This window comes from Camarhynchus parvulus, chromosome 3, assembly GCF_901933205.1.
Source record: "Camarhynchus parvulus chromosome 3, STF_HiC, whole genome shotgun sequence".
Lineage (NCBI taxonomy): Eukaryota > Metazoa > Chordata > Aves > Passeriformes > Thraupidae > Camarhynchus > Camarhynchus parvulus.
In genome coordinates this window covers 107,687,550-107,709,031 of record NC_044573.1, presented here as the reverse complement: position 1 = coordinate 107,709,031, position 21,482 = coordinate 107,687,550, and the positions used below count along the sequence as shown (strand labels likewise).

At 37.9% G+C, this 21,482-nt stretch overlaps 1 protein-coding gene across 6 annotated transcripts in view; it reads right to left on the bottom strand.

The window, feature by feature from the left end:
• The window catches only part of SUPT3H (SPT3 homolog, SAGA and STAGA complex component), a 259,112-nt gene that overhangs the window by 122,205 nt on the left and 115,425 nt on the right, over nucleotides 1–21,482 (bottom strand). For all 6 annotated transcript variants that reach the window (XM_030944325.1, XM_030944322.1, XM_030944323.1 and 3 more), the window contains one exon: nucleotides 6,824–6,908. In XM_030944325.1, coding sequence (XP_030800185.1) covers nucleotides 6,824–6,908 — 85 coding nt within the window. The remainder of the gene's footprint in view (nucleotides 1–6,823; nucleotides 6,909–21,482) is intronic.

Below are 21,482 nucleotides of genomic sequence, written 5' to 3'. Positions count from 1 at the left end.
TTTCATACCTACTTCATTCCTCTAGCCCAACAGCCTGAACAGGAATTTGATGTGTGAAGGGTGGTAAAAACAACCATATAAATATAGAGAGATATATTCCTATACATTTACAGTACACAAAAATCCACGACATTGTTATTAAAGGCCCAGTCTGATACAGAAAGCCAGGAAATACTGGGATTATTGCTGCCTGCACTACCTTCAGTCTTTATATTTTGTTACAACACAATCTTTAAGCACTGATGACTTCTTGTTTTCCATTTAATCTAGTCAATGCTTTGGATCTTTTTCTTCACTATTGAACATCCTAGTACAGCTTCATAGGTATAATTATTCATTTCTTTCTGTTTGAAAATTTAGGGTTCTAATAACAATATCTTAGTCTCTTTCCACTTGTAAGGTCAGTGAAGTTCATCACCGCTGGATGCTGAGCAGCATCTCTACATGACCAGGCAAAAAGCAGCAGCCCTCTATTAGAGCATATGCTGACCCTGCACAGAGATCCATGCGAAAAAAAAATCTGACCAAGTTACTAAACTCTCAGTCTCAAGAGAAAGCAGAGAGAGAGCCCAGAACCCCTAACTGGGACTCCTGAATCATCTCCTGAAGTAAATTCTGTGCTTGGGAATAGATCTGAATATGGTGAGCAAGGGGCAGACAGTGTTTAAAGCAGAAAACTCAGGACATGTCTTTTCATATAAACTACCATATAAATCTATCATATAAATCTAAATACTGGCCACATTTAAATGCTGCAATTGCACAGGGAACAATTAACCAGTTGCTAGATATAAAGCCCCATCTCTCTTTTTCCATCCTACATGAGGAAATACAGACAAACTTACAGTGCTGGTACCCAGTGAAATTTTTATACTACAGACTTATTTTCCATTTTGATTTCTTCCAGGGCAGGTGTGCCATGTGTTTGCTGCAAATGTATGCATGTTGTTTATTCAACTCTACAGCAAGAATAGAATGAATAAGGGAAGGATTTCTCCCAGATGGTTTTTGTGAACTCCCTTTATCCCATCCATGTAAACACACAGCATGTTCCAGCTTGCTGGGCTGTACATCCACCCTGTGACTTAGTACAAAATCTGAATGTTTAGCTAGCCAGAAGATTGTTTCCATCCTGTGATTCATTAGGTCCCTATGGTACCCTCGACTTCCTTTATTTTGTACAATCACAAATTATATTAGTTTGTCTTATTTTGATAACCCCTTTAATTAATGTCCTGCACAGGAAACTTTATAACTGTTTTAAAACAGACTCATAAAACAAGGACTTTTCCTGTTGCTGGGGTGGCATAAGTGACAGTTACACTTAGGGATATCAGTGGGCAATTCCTGCCCATGAAGGAGCTGCTTTCGATTCTTTCCTTCTTAAAAGCAACATCAGAAGTGTTACAATTATGTACATAAAGGTTACAAGTCGAACAGTTCCAAAATGTAGTAAATAAACCTGGAGCTCTGTGAGGTTACACATGTTAAATTGACCGATCTAGTTTGTGAACAAATAACGACTGTGATTTAATTTTAAAAACCCAAGAACCTCTACAAGCAAAAAACCTGTAAAGGACCAAGAAAGCTTTATGCTTGCTTCTGTCTAAATCCTCATTCTTCCTACTTGCCTCTCCCATTGTCATAGTCATTTTCTCTGGAAGGGCAAGTGAAGGTGATTATTCCCTTCTTCTTTTGTTTTAAACTGCAATAAAAAATAACAGCTGCTAGGAAGAGAAGAAAGTACACCATGATCCAGAAAATATACAGCCCTTTGAAAACATAAAATTCATGCTGCTTATGATAAGTAACTGTATTTTGTATCAGTAAACTTATGCTTGTCTCTGTACTTTCACCATTCCTTCTCCTAGGAAAAGTGGCAAATGACTACCCAATCTTTACTAAACTCACTATAAAAAGCAATTTATTCCACAGGATGGATTTACCACAGATCTATTCAGGCACACTGCTGAATCTCTGCATCTCACTCTAAGTTTTCTACCTATGAATTACTGCTTCATTTTAAAATAATCTGCATATGCCAGTATAGACTATTCACCTGCTGACCTGAGCTTTGTGTTTTGGTTGAGACCAAAGGACTGATTCTGAATTAAATATTGTGTGGGTAAGAGAAAATTTATTTCAAATAGCAAAAACAACAACAACAAAAAATTATCCATCTGTACACTCAAAGTGTTCATTTATACATATATATAACTCAGGACCCAAATCATGCTCCTACACAGGAAGCAAGAGTGGAATATTAGCAGCTTTAGGTATCAGCACAAGTTGTATGAAATTAAATACCATAGGAAGACAAAAGTAAATGACAAAAGAAATTCCAAAAAATATCATGTACAATATGATTTTGGGCAACTGAAGTTCCTTTTAGTTGACACTACTGAACTCTAAAAAAAGGCAATCAAATTGGTCTGACTTCAATCATTTGACATCAATCGGAGAGAACAGAGTCCATCTTCCAGCAGACACACATTGGCTGACAGGGAGCAAACCACAATTCTGTTAACATGAATTCTACCATTCATGACTGTCTCCATAAGGACTTATCACACATTACAAAGAATTACAGCAGATAAAACATTTAAAGGGTGCAGTCCAAGGCTGTTGTGATGTGCTGTGGGCAAGCCTCTGAGCATCCACTCTTTTATGGACAGACAGGGCTACTTACCTGTATTTTTTGGTGTGCATATGGGTAATTTACCTATGCCTTTGTTAAACTCTGTCCTACTGCTTCCATTTTGTAGAAACAAATCTAATCCCTTCCCAAAAGCTATTTGATATCTCTGAAACAAAATGTAAAGGACTGAACTTTAAATCTAGTGCTACACTGAATAACCAAATTCTGTGAAAACAGGAGCCTGCACTACCCCTGCCATAGTGTGCCTAGAGAATAAACTGCTCGTATCTCATTCTGATAACAAAAACCCAGCTAATACATTGTCAGCATAACGAAAGTGCATAGTGATTTTATCGTCCATTTGCCTTTGAATGTGACATCTGAAGCATGAACAAGGAGCTATGGCCCCATCAAGAGAAGATACTAATAATATTTAACTTTTAGTATTAGTCTAATAATATTACATTTTCTTATGAATCAGCCCAGAATGATAAAAATTTTGGAGAGAGCTGGTGAAGGTGAAGAGGGACTTTTTCTCTTTCATAAATATTATATAAAACAATTTCCAAGTTTTTTTATATCTGTCTATGTGCAAGATTTACGCTATTTTGATGGCAAACCTCTCAATGATAGTTTAATGATGAGCAAAAATGATGAGCCTATTCCATTCCTCTTAGTTATAGGTTTTTAATATACATTTGTCCTAAAGGAGGACTTCAAGTTCCCTTCCTAAGGGTCTAAATAGACATGAATAAGTTATTATAGAAGATGATCCTTCAAAAACTTCTTAGTGCACATGGAGATTGTACCAGATATGATGGAAGACTGAAACAGAAGCGGTCTTATTCCACTTCAAATGGTCAGTAATTGAAAGGCTTGTCCCCTTCTGATTAACACCTTTTGCATTTCCTGTTGAACTGTTTTTGCAGACACAACTTTCCTTATATTACTTGTGCCTAACCATAAAGAAAACACAGCTCTGATTGGAACTTCTAGTCTTAGCCCGCATAAAGAAGTACAGTTTAGGGGTAACATGAAGGCATCTATAAATTCCTTAAACAATTACTGATAAATGAACATTTAGATCTGTTACCAAATACTATCAGTCGACAGTGAACTTGATTTCAAATTAAAGCTTAAATTCATTGTGCTTATCAAATACATTGTGCTTGACCAAAAAATGTACAGAACTTTCTAGTGTAGGGGCTTTATGATTTTCTTTTGCTTGATATACAAAAAACAAAAAGTTTAATAATTACAATATAAGCATAAAAAATTCAAACTCATGACACAAATATGATGGAATTTATCTCTCACCTTTCATGCCTATCTCCTAGATATTCAAACCTAAGCCAGCTGTCAAAGGATTAATTTCTTAGTCAGCTGAGAATACAAATTCCTAGATAGATACAAACCCATTCAACTCAGAAAGTAATTTTAGGATGAAATGAATCTTCCTCTGGAGATGCTCATTTCCTCCTATACATTTGCTATATACTTTTAGTAGAATTTTCCTTTATGCAAAGCAGTGTGCATGTTATGCAAAATACACCCAAAAATGGATCATAAAATGTGATGAAGACTCTTCAAAATCTGCTCTCCAGGAATTTGCCTTGTTAATGCACTCATCTGCTACAGCAGCCGGACTTCATGAAGTGCACAGTGGTTTCAAGCAGTGACTGTATAAATCTGCCCAAACCAGACCTTGATTTAATAGAGTTCAGATCAACTCTGAAAATAGGAAGCTGGAACTATAAAGCTGCAAGATATCAAAAGTTAACCAATCAAAGGTAATCGTGCTGGAAACTTATTTTTTAATGCAGAGGCTCAAACCCGGACTTAATCAACAAGAACAAGCTCTTCTTACAAATGCTTACTATGAAAGATGTGTGCAACGTGCCAGCTTTATTGCAGGTATAAAAGTAATTTCTACAGTTTTGCTTTATACCTGTATTATGGATGGAAAAATGGACATGAATTAAACAAGAAACCATTAAATTACATAGTGAGAACTGCATAGTCCATTAACATGAGCAATATGACAAAATCCAGGTGGTAAGCAATAAATTTACTTCTGCAGTCAGCTTCATTTATAAAAATAGTATTTTTCTAGTACTGGGTAAATACCAGCAAAAACACCTACAAGTAAAGTGAAAATTTCACATATCTGCACAGAAGCTCAATAAGGATGTGCAATTGAGGATGACAAATGTGCAAAATTCCCTATCAGAAGCCTGGGGCATGTAAAACGCTCCTGATTTAAGAGTTCCGGCATGTGAATGTCAGAGGTCAAAGCAATGAGCTATTAAAGATACTTTCACTTCCTCAGGAATAAAGTGCTGTCTTGGGCTGGGAGGGGAAAGGTTAGAAAAGCTGTTTATCTGCCGCTCCATTCCCATTCTTCCTTCTGTCAGGAAATCCTACAAGCTCCTGCACCCCACGCAGGGTTAACCCTGGGTCACATCCAGCCCCCGAGTAAGTTGCCGGCTTTGATTAAAGTGCAAAGACCACATGGCCACAGGTTGCACTTTCTCAGCTGCAGGGTTTGGTAAAGCTCAGCTCAGCTCAGCTCAGCTCAGTGGGACAGAACAGCCCAGACTCCAGCATGTTACTGCTGAGGGAAGAGCAAAGCCGCAGCCATCGGTTTGCATAAATTACAGGGGTCATTAACAAAGAGAAAATGTTACTTTGTCAGAGCTAAAGCTAGAATAAGAACTACAAATACATGCCCAGGACAGAGTGTTTAACCAGCAGGAAACCTACAGAGAGGGGAGAGACGTTGTCCCCTCTGAGGAGCCACAGGGCATGTTCAGGACAGCCCAAGAGGAGTGTAATAAGGAAAGAATCCACAAAGAAGCCAGGAGACTGTGGAGACAGGGATACACTGTTGGCCTGTAGAAGTATGAGCAGAAAGAAAGTGCCTGGAGCTGGAAGGGATGCCAAGGCATTTGCTGAGATGCAGGAAACTACTGAACGGCTGCTGGATTAGGTGCAAAACTGAAGGAAAACACCTGTTGCAGGCATACAGTGGGCAAGGGGAAGCCCGATTTTAGTGTATTTCTATTAAAAGCATAAATGTCTTATATGCATGAATATGTAGAAATATATATAAAATATATTTTTATACACACATAAATATTTATAATATGTGCTGTATCCCGTTCTGAATTTCATCATTTTACAGAAGTGTTTAGCTCGAGTTAATGTAGCACCAGAGCCTACCTTGAAACTTAAAAAGCCTCGTCATTGCTGAACGGGCTCATTAAAAAGAAGAGGTGTAGGAACTTGCAGCTCAAAGCTCTAGCTGATCCATGGACTCACCAGATGTAAATATTAGTTATAATATGTATTAGTATAAGCTATATACATTAGTTCCATATAATGTCCATTCCCACATGTGCTGGTAATTTCATTCTAATCACAGAATCATTAAGGTTGGAAAAGATCTCTCAGATGATCAAGTCCAACCATTAATCCAGCACTGCCAAGACCACCACTAAACCCTGTCCCTCAGTGCCACATCTACATGTCTTTTAAGGGCTATGATAAGAAAATCACACTTTTTATGAAGCCACAGGTGGCATATAAGATAACACATTTCTATACAAAGGTATAGTCATTTGTCAGATGGCAAATTCATGCCATGGTGTAAAATGCCATGACTTATTTCTTAAGAGGAGTTTTATTTACTAAAACATAGAGCGGTTCAAATTTAGAGTTGTTTCTGACAGATGTGATTCAAAACAACCTCATTTGTATGACACTTTCATTGGCTTTCAATATAATAAAATATTCCATATTTTGGCAGGGTTTTTTTGACAGAAATCAAAACATCTAATGGAAGGAATAATAAAACATAAATCCTAAGCAAATAATGCATTAACACAAATAATAGAACATAATTAAAAAAAAAAAAAGACAACAAGGCAGCCTTTAGAAGAATAGTCAGTTCTTCTAACAATCTAAAGTTTTTTTAACAAAAAACCCATCAGCTTTCTTCCCAGGGTAAGGTGGGGTTGCATGTCTGGTTCTATAGATCACTGAGACCAGAACATCACCCTCAGCTTCTGTGTTTTATTTGTTCCTAAACCCTGGACAATCTATTATTAGTCATTAGGTCACAAAAATATCATGAGGATTGAAGGAGCTTTAGAGTGCAGGCTATTTTGTCAGTTATGTTCTTACCAAATTTATCAGCTGAGTGTGAACAATGTCTTCCACCAGAATTGCAGTTTCATGGAGTGGCCTGCGAGCATCTCCCAGGGAAAACCTGAAACAAAGAGGTTTATTGCAGGGTTATGGAAATTAGTTAAAGAGAAAAGAAGTATTGGTCTCCTGAAAGATAAAAAGAAGAAAATATGAATAACAATAAGTTTAATACACCTGTATGTATGGAAATGGATCACTCAGCCTGGTGCAAGAATTATAAACCAAAGTCATGGGATTGGTGGAACAGAAGAGCTGCAAGGATGTACACTAAAGCATGTGTGGAGACAAACTGAAAGACAGAGGAAACAGGAAAATCCAGGTTGTAGAAACATTTGTGTACACCCCTCATCAATAAACAACACTGGTAAGCTTGTAACAATGGATGAAGAGATTTTTGCCTCAGTCTTCACTGACAACCTCTCTTCACACATTTCTTCAGGGGATCTTTAATGTCCTTTCCAACCCAACATATTCTATAAGTCTATAATTCTGCAAGAAAAGAGCAAGCAAAACTGCAACATGTGCACTACTAACTCTGACTTTGAAGCTCCTTTTACTTACAAAATTACCAAATAATGATTTGGAAAGGTAAAATGCCAACAGCTTTTTTATCCCAAATCTAAATGCTGGTGCTAAGATGAAGAAACAAATGAAGGGTAAACATTTTTATACATAATAATGTATGTGAGTTTCCTAAAGTCTACACCACAACATGAAATGGCAGGAGGTCATAAAGAGATTATAGTGTTCACAAACAAAAGGCAAGGTGACAGCCTCACCTTATGCAAGGAGCATAAAATGAGGAGTTGTGACAACAGACTTTGTAAGGTATTTTTTCCTCTTCCTGCTTTTCTTATACTTCTTTTTCTGCTATTTCTTCTTCTCTAAGAAACACCAGTCTTACACCATTCTAGAGAAAGACAATTCCTATGCTGCTTAGTATTTCCTCAGAACATTTCTGAGAATAAAACACTTTCCTCCTAAAGTTGAGGTTTTAAAATACAAAAACATGCAGAGTAAAACATATTCATTGTAAATTAAATAGCACAGGCCAGCAATAACACAACTGATTCTTATAAAAAGAGTGAAATTTTATTTACAAGCAAGACTCATATCTTTATATGTGACTGAATATATAAATTATTTCCTCACAAAAGTATTAGTCTACCTTGCAATATAGTAAAACACAATTTTATCTATAAACAACTAAAGAGCTCTATAATAGGGTTCTTTTCCTTTCTCTAATAATGAAATTATTTCCAGTGTTCTGCAAACACCATTCCAAATTCTAATAAATAAATAAATAAATAAATAAATAAATAAATAAATAAATAAATAAATCTCAGCCTGATATGTGTAAGAGCACAACAAGAGCTACTCAGGCAAAATCTGAGCATAATCCACTGTACAGCACTGGTCATAGCACGAGGAAATCACACTCTGTATTTGTCCCTTATCATTTGTCTCTCCTGTTGGGACTATCAGCATCTTAGAGACAAAGTTATGTTTTATAACATGTTGTGCATTTCTAAAATGAGCACAACTCAAATAATCTTTTCTCCATTATGCAGGGCTACATATGCACCTGGATTAGAATGTCAGGCACTTCCTAGGACTATAAGGACAACACAGCAATGTACCCAGAGACTATCAAATATCTTATAAACTGCAAATACATGGACATGATATAGGAAATACATATAAAGATAAATACTTACAATCATAGTACATTGGAAGATTAAACAGTATTTAAACCATCTCAGATTCCAAAAAAGTGCTCATACAGGATAAAGCTCAATTTTTTTTCCTTTTTTTTAACAGTAAGGTTTGTAAGTAAATGAAAATGACAATTAAGAGCTGTTTTTAACCACACAGGGCATATAAAACCAAACAGAAGAGTTATTAAAAATATAATATACTGTTCATTCTTAACTGCTGGTCTATTTTTTAAAGGCAATTATTCTTTCTTTTTAAGGCTTCAAATACAAAATAAATCAACTATAAAAGACCGTGGTAAACACCTGGTATCCAACAATATCAGTTTAGATATACATTTCGCATGTTCACAGTTTTACTCAGCACTCCAAATATACAAATTAAAGGGCTCTGGGTTTCTTTTTCAAAAACAACGAAGTGCAAGAACCAAAATATGTTTCTGAGGCAGGATGCTGCCTCTATATTGAGCTGCCCTGCTCATCTGGATTCAGAAATCTCTCTCACAAGTATTTCACAGTTCCCCAAATAGCAGGAGGGGCAGAGGAGTTGCAATCATGATGCAGCACATCGATCCAAAAGGAGACAAACATCAAATCTTTTTTGGTCCATTCTGATGGACCACTCAGGGTAAGGGGCAAAGGCTTCAAACTGAAAGAGGATAGATTTAGAAAGGTACCAAGAGGAAATTTTCCCTGTGAGGGTGGTGAGGCCCTGGCACAGGTTGCCCTGCGGCTGCCCAATCCCTGGAAGTGTCTGAGGCCAGGATGGACTGGGCTTGGAGCAACCTGGGATAGTGGAAGGTTTCCCTGCCCACGGCAGGGGCTTGGAACAAGATGATCTTTATGGCCCTTTCCAACCCAAACCATCCAGTGGTTCTGTGATAGACAAAGTTGATGCTGAGACATGAAGAAAGGTTAATGTCAACTGCACTTTTTGATTTAATAGAAAATCAAGTTCCAGATGCACCTACTTTCTTCCTCTGTCACTTCCATCCTTTCTACCTTCCAAAGCTATTTCTATCTCAGTTTGCCTTCACTGTTTTCCCACGTAACTTATGCCAGCTTCTTTCCCACACACAGAAAACTAGATACTGGCATGGTGGTTTCAGCAAAAAGTAAAAACCACCACACCCACCCACAGCCGCTTCCTTTTCCTTTGCAATGGATCCAGGATTTTCAGACACTAAAATAAAAGTAAAGCTTCTTTATTCGTTAATTGTATTTGTATAGCATTTGATATGGTTCTTGATTCTAACATGCTTTTAGGATAACATTCTTTAAGACACCAAACACAGACTTTTTTATGTGTTTCTGCTACCAGAGGTAATATTTAGAAATGCACAAATAGCTTATTACTTTAACTCTTTCATTTTTTTTCCTTCACTTTTGCATTGTACCTCTCCACAGCAGAATAAACACTAAACTACGAGTCAGATGGTTCAGATTTTCCCAAGTGGCAGAATACAAAGTAGTTTAAGAACTAAAAGAAAACACTTTAAAAAAAAGACCCCCAAATTTGGTGCCCTTGCTTCTGGGAAGTGAAGCAGAACTTGATGCTTTAATATAAGTTATGAATTTCATTTCACATGTGCTTTGCTTTTATGGTTCATGAGAGTCTTTTAAAGAACCTTCCATTCACTAGACATATTAATAAGTCTTCCTATGAAACACATAAAAATTCTGCTGAAAATAAAAAAAAAGAGCTGTTTCTCCACAGGTAAATACTGAAGAGGAAATATATCAAAATACAATGTTAGCAGAGCATCAAAGCAGCAAAGTATTATGGAAGACAGTCCTGGTAATAGAAGCATCAACCCATTAGACATGTCCTACAATAACAAAGCCTTCTTAGAAGATCCTATTTCAAAGGTTTGTCTGTTTTAAGGAAACATTTTTACAAGGGGGAGATCAGCTTACCCAGATTTTCACAGGAGGATTAAAATAGTAGCATGGAGAAAGAAAAGACTGCTGCAGCGCTTTTATTGTTTACTTTTAGCTTCTATTTCTAATTTATTTAAGTTCCTGTAATGATGTTTCCAGGCTCTTCAAAAGGGTAAATGTCCAAGCCACTAAGTGCCTACATGAAGTATCATGGTACTATGTGTAAACACATATTCATACTTGGCACATGCTAAGGTCCCACTGCTGCTCATGGTGCAGGGACTGACATTTATAAGAACTCAGGCAGCTACAGAAATAGATAAAACACTTTTTGCTATATTTTCAGGGGTTTAAGTACCTGAGAAAGGTATTGGGGCAGGCAAGGCACAGGCTTGGTTCAAACCCCCTGATGCAGAGCTCTCCAGGTGGCCAGACCACCAGGAGAGTAGACTGTGGAGACAGAGAGCTGCTGCAACCTCCCGTCCTCCACAGCCCCGAAAAGCTGTCCTGGCCAGAAAGGAACTATAACCAGGGTGGCTGGGAGTGCACTGAGTTAGAATAAACAATTTCCCTCACTGGGGTTTCTACTGAGTTCACACCATAACAAGGCTGCCCCAACACATTCAGAATTTACCACCTCAAATAAATGTGATGGATCCAGCCTAGGGAAAGTATAAAAGCAGCCAGGTAGTCTGGTGGGAAATATGTGCTGCTGTTTTTTTTCTCTTCTAGAAATCCCTAACTACTCTCCTTTTCTGTTTCTACATAAAGGATGAGCACATGCCCAGGTGGGCAAGAAGGCCAATGGCACCTGGCCTCTGTCAGCAGCAGTGTGGCCAGCAGCACCAGAGCAGCGATTGTCCCTGTGCTGGACACTGCTGAGGCCACACCTTGAGAGCTGTGTCCAGTTCTGGGCCCCACACATCCAGAAAGTCACTGAGGGGCTGGACCATGTCCACAGAAGGACAAAGGAGCTGGGGAAGGCTCTGGAGCACAGGTCTGAAGAGAAAAAGCTGAGGGAGCTGGGGGGACTCAGCCTGGAGAAAAGGAGGCTCAGGGGAACCTTCTCATCCTCTACAGCTCCCTGACAGGAGGGTGCAGACAGGTGAGGGTCAGTCTGTTCTCCCAGGTAACAAGGGACAGGATGTGAGAAAATGGCCTCAACTTGTGTCAGGGGAGGTTTAAATAGGCTATTAGGATAATTTTCTTCACAGACAGGTTGGTCAGGCACTGGAACAGGCTGCTCAGAGCAGTGGTGGAGTCACCAATCCTGCAGAGATATAAAAGATTTGTAGGAGTGGTTCTGAGGGACATGGTTTAGTGACTGATTTGGGAGAGCTGGGTTAATTTTTAGACTCAATGATGCTAGAGGGTCTTTTCCAAGCTGAATAAATCCATGATTCCATCATCCAAACTGCCATATGGCAAGCAAATACTTCTATCCTCAACACAGAGGTACTTACCTGCTCCTGCCTACAACCAGACTGGGACTGTGGATCGATCCATGTGCCTGCCATGCCACAGTGACCTGAGAGGGTGCACACTGTATGTGGGAGTGTAGCCCATGACCTGGATGAGAGGTTTGGGATCCACATAACAACCTGGACATAAATCTGGGCTCCATGTTGGAGAGGCCAGAGGGTTTGTGAGTTGGCTACTGGAGGGAACAGGAGGTCCACAGCAGCTGCTGGGGAGGCTGTGGGTTTGCTTGTGAGACCCACTTGCTTTGTGTGTGTCTGCAGGTGAGGACTGAGCTCTCCAGCACAATGACTGAGCTTGAGACTACTAGATTTAGCAATGACCAAGGTGTAAGTCCTCATCTCATACAGAAAGTGCTGATTCACTGTTATCAAACCTAAAACCAGGCAAGGATTTAATAAAATCACATAGGACAAAGCAGCTACCAGATACATTTGGACTGGGTAATACGTGGGCTCAAATCTCCTCAGTATTGTAAGAACACACAGCAAATTTCTGTCAGCTGTTTGGCAGGAATGCACTTGGAATATACAGCATATTAATTCTCACAGACGTTTCCATATTATAAGGACTTATTCTCTGAAATATATGAAATATTGGAAATCTGACAGCCAGTTCATGACAAAGAAAATCAGTTTTACAGTACTGGGCACAAACACGTCCAGAAAACTTCCAGCAATTTGAACACCTGAAGGATAAGAACTGCAAATGACTGTAAAACAGGAAAAAGAAGCTTTGGAAAATCAGTAACAGAGTAGCTTGAAATAATTCACTTTCATACCAGACAATGCCAACTGCGAAGACAAAGATAAAAATGTTCAGGTCCCTTAGGTGACAGAAAATTATGAGATTCCTCTGATGAGTATGAGAATGAGTCTGTCATTGCAACAGATAACCTAGAGAAAATAGCATAAGGATAGAACCTTTTTCAAAGTCTCAAAAGATAAAGATAACTCCTGTGTCTGCCTTGGTTTTTTTTTTTTTTTTCTTGGTTTTTTTTTTTTTTTTTTTTTTTTTTTTTTGCCATGGTTCCTGCTGAACAAATTAGGCAGAAGTAAAGACTGAAAGGAAAGAGATGACTGGTGCCAAACCAGAGAATTGATCAGACACGCACAGGAGAACACACAGTACAGAGAGTGGAAGAGGAAAGAACAAAATCCAGGAGGAAGACATTTCCCTGAGTGAAAGGATGATTTCAATAGGCGAAAAAGAGATGAATAATCAAGTCTCAAAATAATTTCCATTTTATGTTAAGATACTTTATATCAGAGAGAAAGAGGTGAGGTTGCTATTTAATTTCAGACTTCCACCTAATACTGTCTGTAAACTTACTGAGACATTAATTTTAAAAGTAAATAATCTTGCCTAAGTTAAAGAAAAAAAGGAATAAACTAAAGCACTGAGTTATGATAACTAACCAGCAACGTCTACAGCACTACCTGAAAAAGCACTGGAGTTTATATTGCTATTTTTATGTTTGTCTGCTCATCAGGTAACTTCCACCAAAGCCCTTTTAGAAAGAAAAGGTAATAATTCCATCAGAGTTCATAGCTAATATATTTATCTGCTTGCATTAATGAAATCAAGTATGCAGAGGTTTCACACAACATGCTGAGCATGGTTCTTTACCAGGATTTAGTGCAAGTATGATATGTACAGTCAAACATCTCACTACCCTGATGATGTGAACAGCAGTAATTCCCCTCTTTCCTACTTCTACAAAGACTAGAGATGCTACAGGAAGTTACAAGAACAAATTACCACCTATTTATGCAACAAGTGAAGACATCTTACTGCCTTATTTAAATGCTATAATTTTAATTCAAAGAATTTGATTATTAAATTATTGAATCTTTACCACAAGAAACTCAGCTAAAGAAAAACACTTTTCCTCAAATGTGTATGGCAATGAGAAGGGCAAGTACAGGAAGAACCTGAAATGTCAAATACAAAATTGGGCTTTTTCACTCTAAAATTAACCTGTGGTGATGTCTGCAAATATTGGAAAAGCATAAACAAGAAGAGAAACATTACATAATACCATTTAATTATTCAAAAGTACATAGTGACACTTAAAGGGATAAAATTTAGAACAGGAACATTTAGAACAAATTAGAATTCTGAAAACAAGAATTAAAACCCTCTGAAACCATCACAGAAGGAAGAAAATCTTCACTGCAGGAGACACAAAAAACTAAGCTTAGCCAAGAACTGGGGAGGGGGTCTTGTGATTCTAAACAAGTACACAAAGGAAATCTTGATTATGTAAATAAAAATAATTTTAAGATATATAACCCCATTCTATTATGGTACATCAATTGCAACTCTATGTTTGGAGTCTGAAATAAACTTCATTGATGCTTATAATAATTAAAATTCTGAAACCAATAAAAGACTACATGATGAATAATTATTTTGAGCTTATTGAAAACTTTATAATGCTTTCTTAATGGTTCCCTGAAGATAGTTCTTGATTACCAGGATGGAAAGCACCATCCAAACAAATCATTGTTCCCCTGAGTTAAGACCTAAACAAGGCAAGACCTTTGTTAGAGCAACTTTGTTTACCTGAAAATGGAAGTAGTTTGTTGACACCCTGAGTTTTTAAATGGTGAGGTCTGCCAGGCAGCAGGATTAACAATGCCTAACATCCTGCCAAATGAAAAGTCCAATTCTTCTCACAAAAAGACAAACCCTGCCCTCAGTGACGCCACCATAAATCAAGAATAACACAAAATCCTCAGGGATAAATTTCAGAGATGCTGAAGTCTCCCAGCTCCATGGGAGGTCATTCTGTTTTGACTCAACAAAGTGTTTTAAGCATGAACCTCCTGAATCATATTCTTAGGCTGATTTTGAATGCTTAAATAATTTGCAGAAACAAAATAATATCCTACATTTTCCTTTAGAAAGGGCAACTTTTGTTAACGCCCCCTTACATACACTATAAAGTAGGTAGTAAGAAATGTCTATCCAATTTTTTCCTTAATAAACTCATCTTCATGACTGCAAAATCACAGTCTTGCAGGCCAGAAGAAGGGGAAAAAGGGGAAAAAAAGAAGATACTTCTACTCCATGAATTACAGACCAGCTGAAGTTGGATGTGTGGAGACACCCAGCTCAATTCCCCTGCTCAAATAATTTCCTCAGGGCTGCATCCACTCGAGTTTTGACCTTCTCCAGTGATGGATACTCCACAACCTCTCTGCACAAGGTTCCCACATGCTCGGCCACCCCCACAGAAAAAAAATGTTTTCTTTATGTTTAACTGGAATCTCCCATATTTCAATCTGTGCTCAGTGGCTCCTGTCCAGTCACTGGCCACCACTGAAGGAAGCCTGGCTTTGTCTGCTTTACTCCCTCCCATCAGGTATTTATAGACATTGATAAGATTTCCCTGATCCTCTCTCCTCCAGGAAGAACTGACCCATCTCTCTCAAGCCTCTCTTGTATGAGACGCTCCAGTCCCTTAAGCATCTGAGTGGCTCCTCACTGGACTTGTTCCAATATTTCCACGTCTCTCTTGTACTGGGAGGTCCAGCAGTGGCCCCAGAGATCCAGATGGGTCTGTCCAGTGCAGAAGGGAAGGATCCCATCCCTCACCTGCCTCATGCAGCCCAGGGTGTTGTCCAAGAGCACACTGCTGCCACCTGCCCACCTTCACTGCTGCCTCTAGCCTGTTCCGGTGCCTGGGGTTATTCCTCTCTTGGGGAGAGAAATCTTAGAATTTCCCTTAATGGCACCTCATGAGGCTCCTGTTGGCACATTTCTCCAGCCTGGTGAGAATGACAGGGTCCATCAGCTACTCCTAGTTTTGCATCCCCATCAAACTGCTGTGGGTGCACTCATGTCCCATCACCCAGGTCAATAATGAAGATATTACACAGCACTGAGCCCAGGATCAACCGCTGGGATCGTCAGAAGCAATAGCCCTCCAGAGGGACTTCACACTGCCAGTAACAACCCTATGAACACAGCCCTCTGTCCATCCCTTCATCTATTTCATCAGCTTGCACAAGAGGTTGTTACAGGAGAGAGGGACAAAAGCCTTGCTCAAGTAAAGGCAAACAGCACTCCCTGCTCACCCCTCATGCACTGCACTGTTATTTCATCATAGAAGTCTATTGGGTTGGTCACAGATGATTTCCCCTTCATAAATCTGACAACTCTAAATCACTTTTGAATCCTTAACAGGCTCAGAAATGATTTCTAGGATGACCTGCCCAGGGGTCAATGAGTGGTATCTGTCATTTCCCAGATCCTCCTTCTTGTTCATTTTGGGGACAGAAATGGAATTTTCTTCCTTCTGCACCTCAGGAATGAACTTCCCCCAGTTGCCATGACTTCTCTTCACAAGCAATATCATACATAAAATCAAAGCAGAATCCTGTATATTATGCCTTCGGAAGAGCAAATATGAAAATTAAAGTCTGATTTCAATCAGAAAGTGCAGAAAGACTATCTGTGCTTAAACTTTTATGACTACTGTTAAGACATGAAAAATGATTTTGTGTATATAACAACACAACTTAGAAGATACATTGGAGTAAAAGGTTTTTTAAGTACTTTTTCCTTCCCTGTGGTCAATATGCAAAATGTTGCCAATTTTGATGCCAGATGCTATAGAGGTCTACTTTCAACAGACTATTTATAGGTAACTATGTTTCAGAGTGAATATGGATATATTCCATCCAAGCCTAATTTTCTAAGTTTTGCTAAAAGCTCTGCAGAATAATCTTTCTACATATGGTCTTCACTGAACTCACCTGGTTACTCTGTAAACTGTGGGATGTACAATATCCACTGGCTGAGGAGAAGTGTGATTTTGTAAAATAAGTAAATGCTTGAATTTGGACAATCACAGCATGTAGGTGTTTTTAGAAGTTCTGTTATTAATGAAAAACAATAGAATTCACCCTTTGGGGTTTTTTTCTGTTATATTATAGTAAATACTTTCTAACTGCTGAAAATTTGCAGATTTGTCCCAGTGAAAAACTGTGGCAAGAGCCGTTTTCAGTGCCATTGTTTACTCATCAAAATATATCAAACTCTAACAGTTAAGTGTCTTAAATTAATTTTACAAATCCTTATGAGTGGCCAAGGAAAAAGATATAATTTATTCCAGTTGTATAACATAGTATGTTCCATTTGCTCACTCACAAAGGGTTTCAGATTTTCAGGAAACATATGAGACAACCTGCCTTTCTCAACCATGCAGACTGGACTATGATCAGTCACTTCTGTTCTAGGAAAAGGTTCATCTCAACAAAATACTCAAACACAACTGGAATTTAACAAAGCCAAGGGAGATGAATTCTCAGCCTGCTCTCAAGAGGACAGGGCAAATAAGTGATGAGGAGAGCAAGAAGTCAAAACACAGTTTCACTGTATATATATATATATTGTAAGTGTTAACCAAATGTGGAAACTCCTTGCTATTTTAAATCTAGATTAAAACCACAAGACAATTTAAACCAATCCACAAGATACAAAACATAAATGAGGATGAATGCTTTATGCTAATTTTTAGAGAAATAATATTATTCTTTTTTATATTCTCCAAAACATCAAGGCCATTTTTCATTGTTTTAAAAATTCATGTCATGATTTTATGAATGAGATGTGTGGGTGTTGAATGATGATAATTATACCCAATTCTCAAACAACACACTTCCTTATCAGATGGTAACATGTTTTATAACATCAGTCTTCATATTTTATTACCCTTCCTGAAGTCAGTGCCTGGAGAAGGGAAGCAACTTGTCCACTGTGGTCAGTGTCAGAAAAAGCAAGTTTCCCCCCTGGGCCTCCCATTGCCAGGGGGGTAACAAGTGCTCTACTGACAAATCAGGCTTTGCAAATTAGAGTTATTTTAATAGTAAATTAGCAAATTAAATTTAATTTTAATAGTAAAACAAAATGATATGAAAAGTCCATCTATGTATGTGGGGAGCCTGTACTTTCATTATTCACCTTTGCAGTACTTGTGTGAGAGAACTGTTGCAGTACTCACTGTAATAGTGAGGAGAAATAGAAAAAGGTGTCCAAAAACATAACCTATCTCAAAAATATGGAAATTTTTGAGACCAGAAGAGGCTTAAAAATATCAGCATTTCTCATGAACACTGTAAAACCCAACTATGGTATTAATAGTCACAGTATTCTACACTTACATTTTAAAAATCTGTTATGTAAATAACAAAACCACTTTAAAATACTTAATACAATTTCTGGATCAACAGTATTCAGAGATCCTAGCTTGAAAATCTGTGTCTAAATTACAGATAACAAGTTTGGGGCAGAGCCTTCTACAGCTATGCAGCACCACAACCCCTCAGTTATCAAGAATCAAACCCACTGTGAGCTGTTACAGGAGCTACTCTGTGTTACAATTGAACCTGTGACTCAAAACCAGCAACTATTTCCCCACTAGGCACAGGTAAAATGCATCCACCAAGAAGAAAAGAGATACAATAATTTAAATATAGAATAATTCTTTCAAATAGTTGTGTTTTATTTAGGTTTAACTTCAGGAATTTAGGTTTAACTTCAGGAAGTACTGAACAAACCAATAATCTTACTTTTCTGAGAATAAAATTCTACCATAAGATAAATCAATTTTACTGGATAGGACAATGCTTTAAAAACATATTTTATTTCAGAAATCGAACTATGCAACCTTCTCCCTGGAGTAAGAAACTGGAAGTTCTCTGATAAAATCTTTTCTGGAAAGTCAAGGCAATTTCATATCAATGGTGTGCTCTTTTTCCTGCTTTCAAATGGATTACTTAGATGTTTTAAAATGTTATAACCCACAATAATCTGTTCCAGGCACCAACGAAAAGGAAGAAAAAAATTACAGAAGTCAAGATGTCGCCTGGAAGCACTTTATGGCAAACATTATAAAGATAACACAGAGCAGAGAAGCTCTGGCTCAATCCATTATAAATACCCCATTCTTCTTAAAATCACAAAAATGTATTTATAGTAAAGAAGTCTTACAAGCTTTTTCCTCCGAAGACTTCATTTAAGCACAATTTGGCAGATTTTTTGGAACAAGAAAAGAAGAGATTTATAAAATATTGATGTTTTACAGTCACCCTAGTCTCGATCTACTTGCTACAAAAACAAATGCAAGGACTTTGGAAGATGACCACATCCGTGTCTACTAATTACACTTTAGTTTTTTATTTTGTCCAAAATGAGCTGTCTAGCAGCTAGACTGAGAAGACACTAAATCATCGCCTAGACAACTAATGTCTCACTAAAAACACAAGTTATTGTTCTCATTTTGTTAATGGCACAATATATTTTTAAAATAAATGCATGAGATATTAACAAAAAAAAAATAAACCAAAAGAAAACCCACCACCCATAAAAAACCCCAAACAAAAAAAACAAAATACAAACCCAAATGGGCATACTGACAAAAGATACTCCTGTACACACAAGGTATAGATCAAACTTTTTTTCCCCTATGTCCAAAGGACAGTGCAGAGGTTTGTCCTCTCTGCTTTCACCCCAGTTTCCCCCCATGGGTTCAAGAAAGGGACAAACACAGACACAATACGCTGCACTGACTGCCCTATTTTGCACTAAAATTATTAAATAATCACTTTGAGTGCAGGGATGAACACAAGGACATAAGAAACAACTTTCTTGAGCTTCTCAAAATAAATAGTTTTCTTTTTTCCCATGTAAAGTGGTGCAGTGGAAAGCAGGAAGGGGAAGATGACAATTTATGGGCTTTAGAAATATTTTTTGGATAAGCAAATTAGGACTGAAGTGAGCGCACTTCACAATCTTCACTAAAAAAATTTATGCTCAAATATATGAAAAGCATTTTGTTTACAAAGTAAAGAAGCAAACCTGAAAGTACCAAATATTAACTGCTTAATAACAATACATTTTAATACATTTCATTTAATACCTTATTTAATAATAATACAATTTATTAATAATACAATAACACTAAAAAGAAGGATGTGAAGTTATAGTCCCAGTTTGACATGAGTCAAGAATAAAAGACAAGACAGGGGAACAAGTAGGGCTCAAAGGAATGTCCCAGGGAAGAAATTCACAGGGAATTTTTTCACTTTATTGATAGTAGCTTAAAAGGGGTCAATGCAAAGCACAAGTTGGCGTCTATTTAAATTTGCCTTTTGAAAAACAGTATTTTCTGAGCTTCTTCAACTAGAAAGACAAACATGAGGTGTGCTTATTCACATGAAACATGCATGACTTGGTGTTTATTGACAAGGATTTAAATTTAAATAACTGAAAATCTGGAGAGAATTTACTGTAACATTATAGGTGGACTGAATTAATACTAATACACAAATTATTAATTTAAGAATTACAGGCTGCTGAAATAGAGGCAAAATCAGCAATCAAATATAGGCATTTAAAAAACTGGGGCTTTTTGTTTGGATTTTTTTTCTTCATTTTTTAATATACAGTTCACCCAGCATTATGCCCAGTACATGAGTTAAAGTAAATCATTACCATGGATATTGTATTTTGCTTTCTTATCTGTATCTGCAAAACACAATGTGAAATGATAACAGGTAAAATCCTAAATCCCTTATTTATAAAAACAGACAAACCAGGCTAAAAAAGTTTTTTAAAAAACCCATACCACAGTTCAAAAGTCATTCCAAGTAACACTTTTAATTACTTATTGCACGTTTCTATGACTGCAGAAGAAAAAATTCTTCAAAAGATTAAATACAGCATCCTAAACAAAACCCACAGATGCTCAGTATCAAGCAGCTTTTACAAAGAACCAAACTTCCCAAACAAGAATTAATCTCTATGGACAAAAGTTGACATCCTCAAAGGAATGATGCTCAGCATCCCATCTCCCCCTTCCTCTTCTTCCTTAGGAGCCAAGGAAGCAGTGACTGGATTTAGGGGAAGAACAAATTCTCCAAGAGAACCTGTGGTTTCACTGAATCAGACACTACAGAGGCAACAGCAAATGCAATCTTTGGTGTCAGAACAATCTGTTACAGGGGAGTAATTAATGTCTCCATCCTGCAGTTACTGAGCACCCCTCATTCCCCTCCTTTCACTTTCAGAGAGGAAAGAGCAGGAGCTGCATTCCATTGTATCCCAGGCGCCACAAAGGAGGCAGCCACAAAACACTGAGCTATTCCCTGGTATTTTTCCTCTTTAAAACACCCTGACTGTGCTTCTATATCAAGGCACAGTCGTTGCTTCTTAGAGCTGCAGCTTGGCATTGCTCAGGAGCCCAGCGATGGTGCTCGTGGTCGGGATCTGTGTGGTCTGGGGAAGCTCTGCTTCCTCGGAAATGTGGCATCAAACAGAGTTTATTTAGAGCCTGAGTATTTCAGGCACACTATGTAAGTTTATTGTTTATCCCTTGCTGGGGAAGTCTTCTGAGGTCAAGGTAAGAAGCAGGAGGTGATATTTGATATGAATGTTCCAGCACACGTTATGTGGTCCATGGCTGCAGCAGCCCCACGAGCACTCTGCTGGTGGTCCGTGGAGATCTGGCCAGTGGAAGGTGCTGGCTTACCCTGTTTCCAGCTGCTATA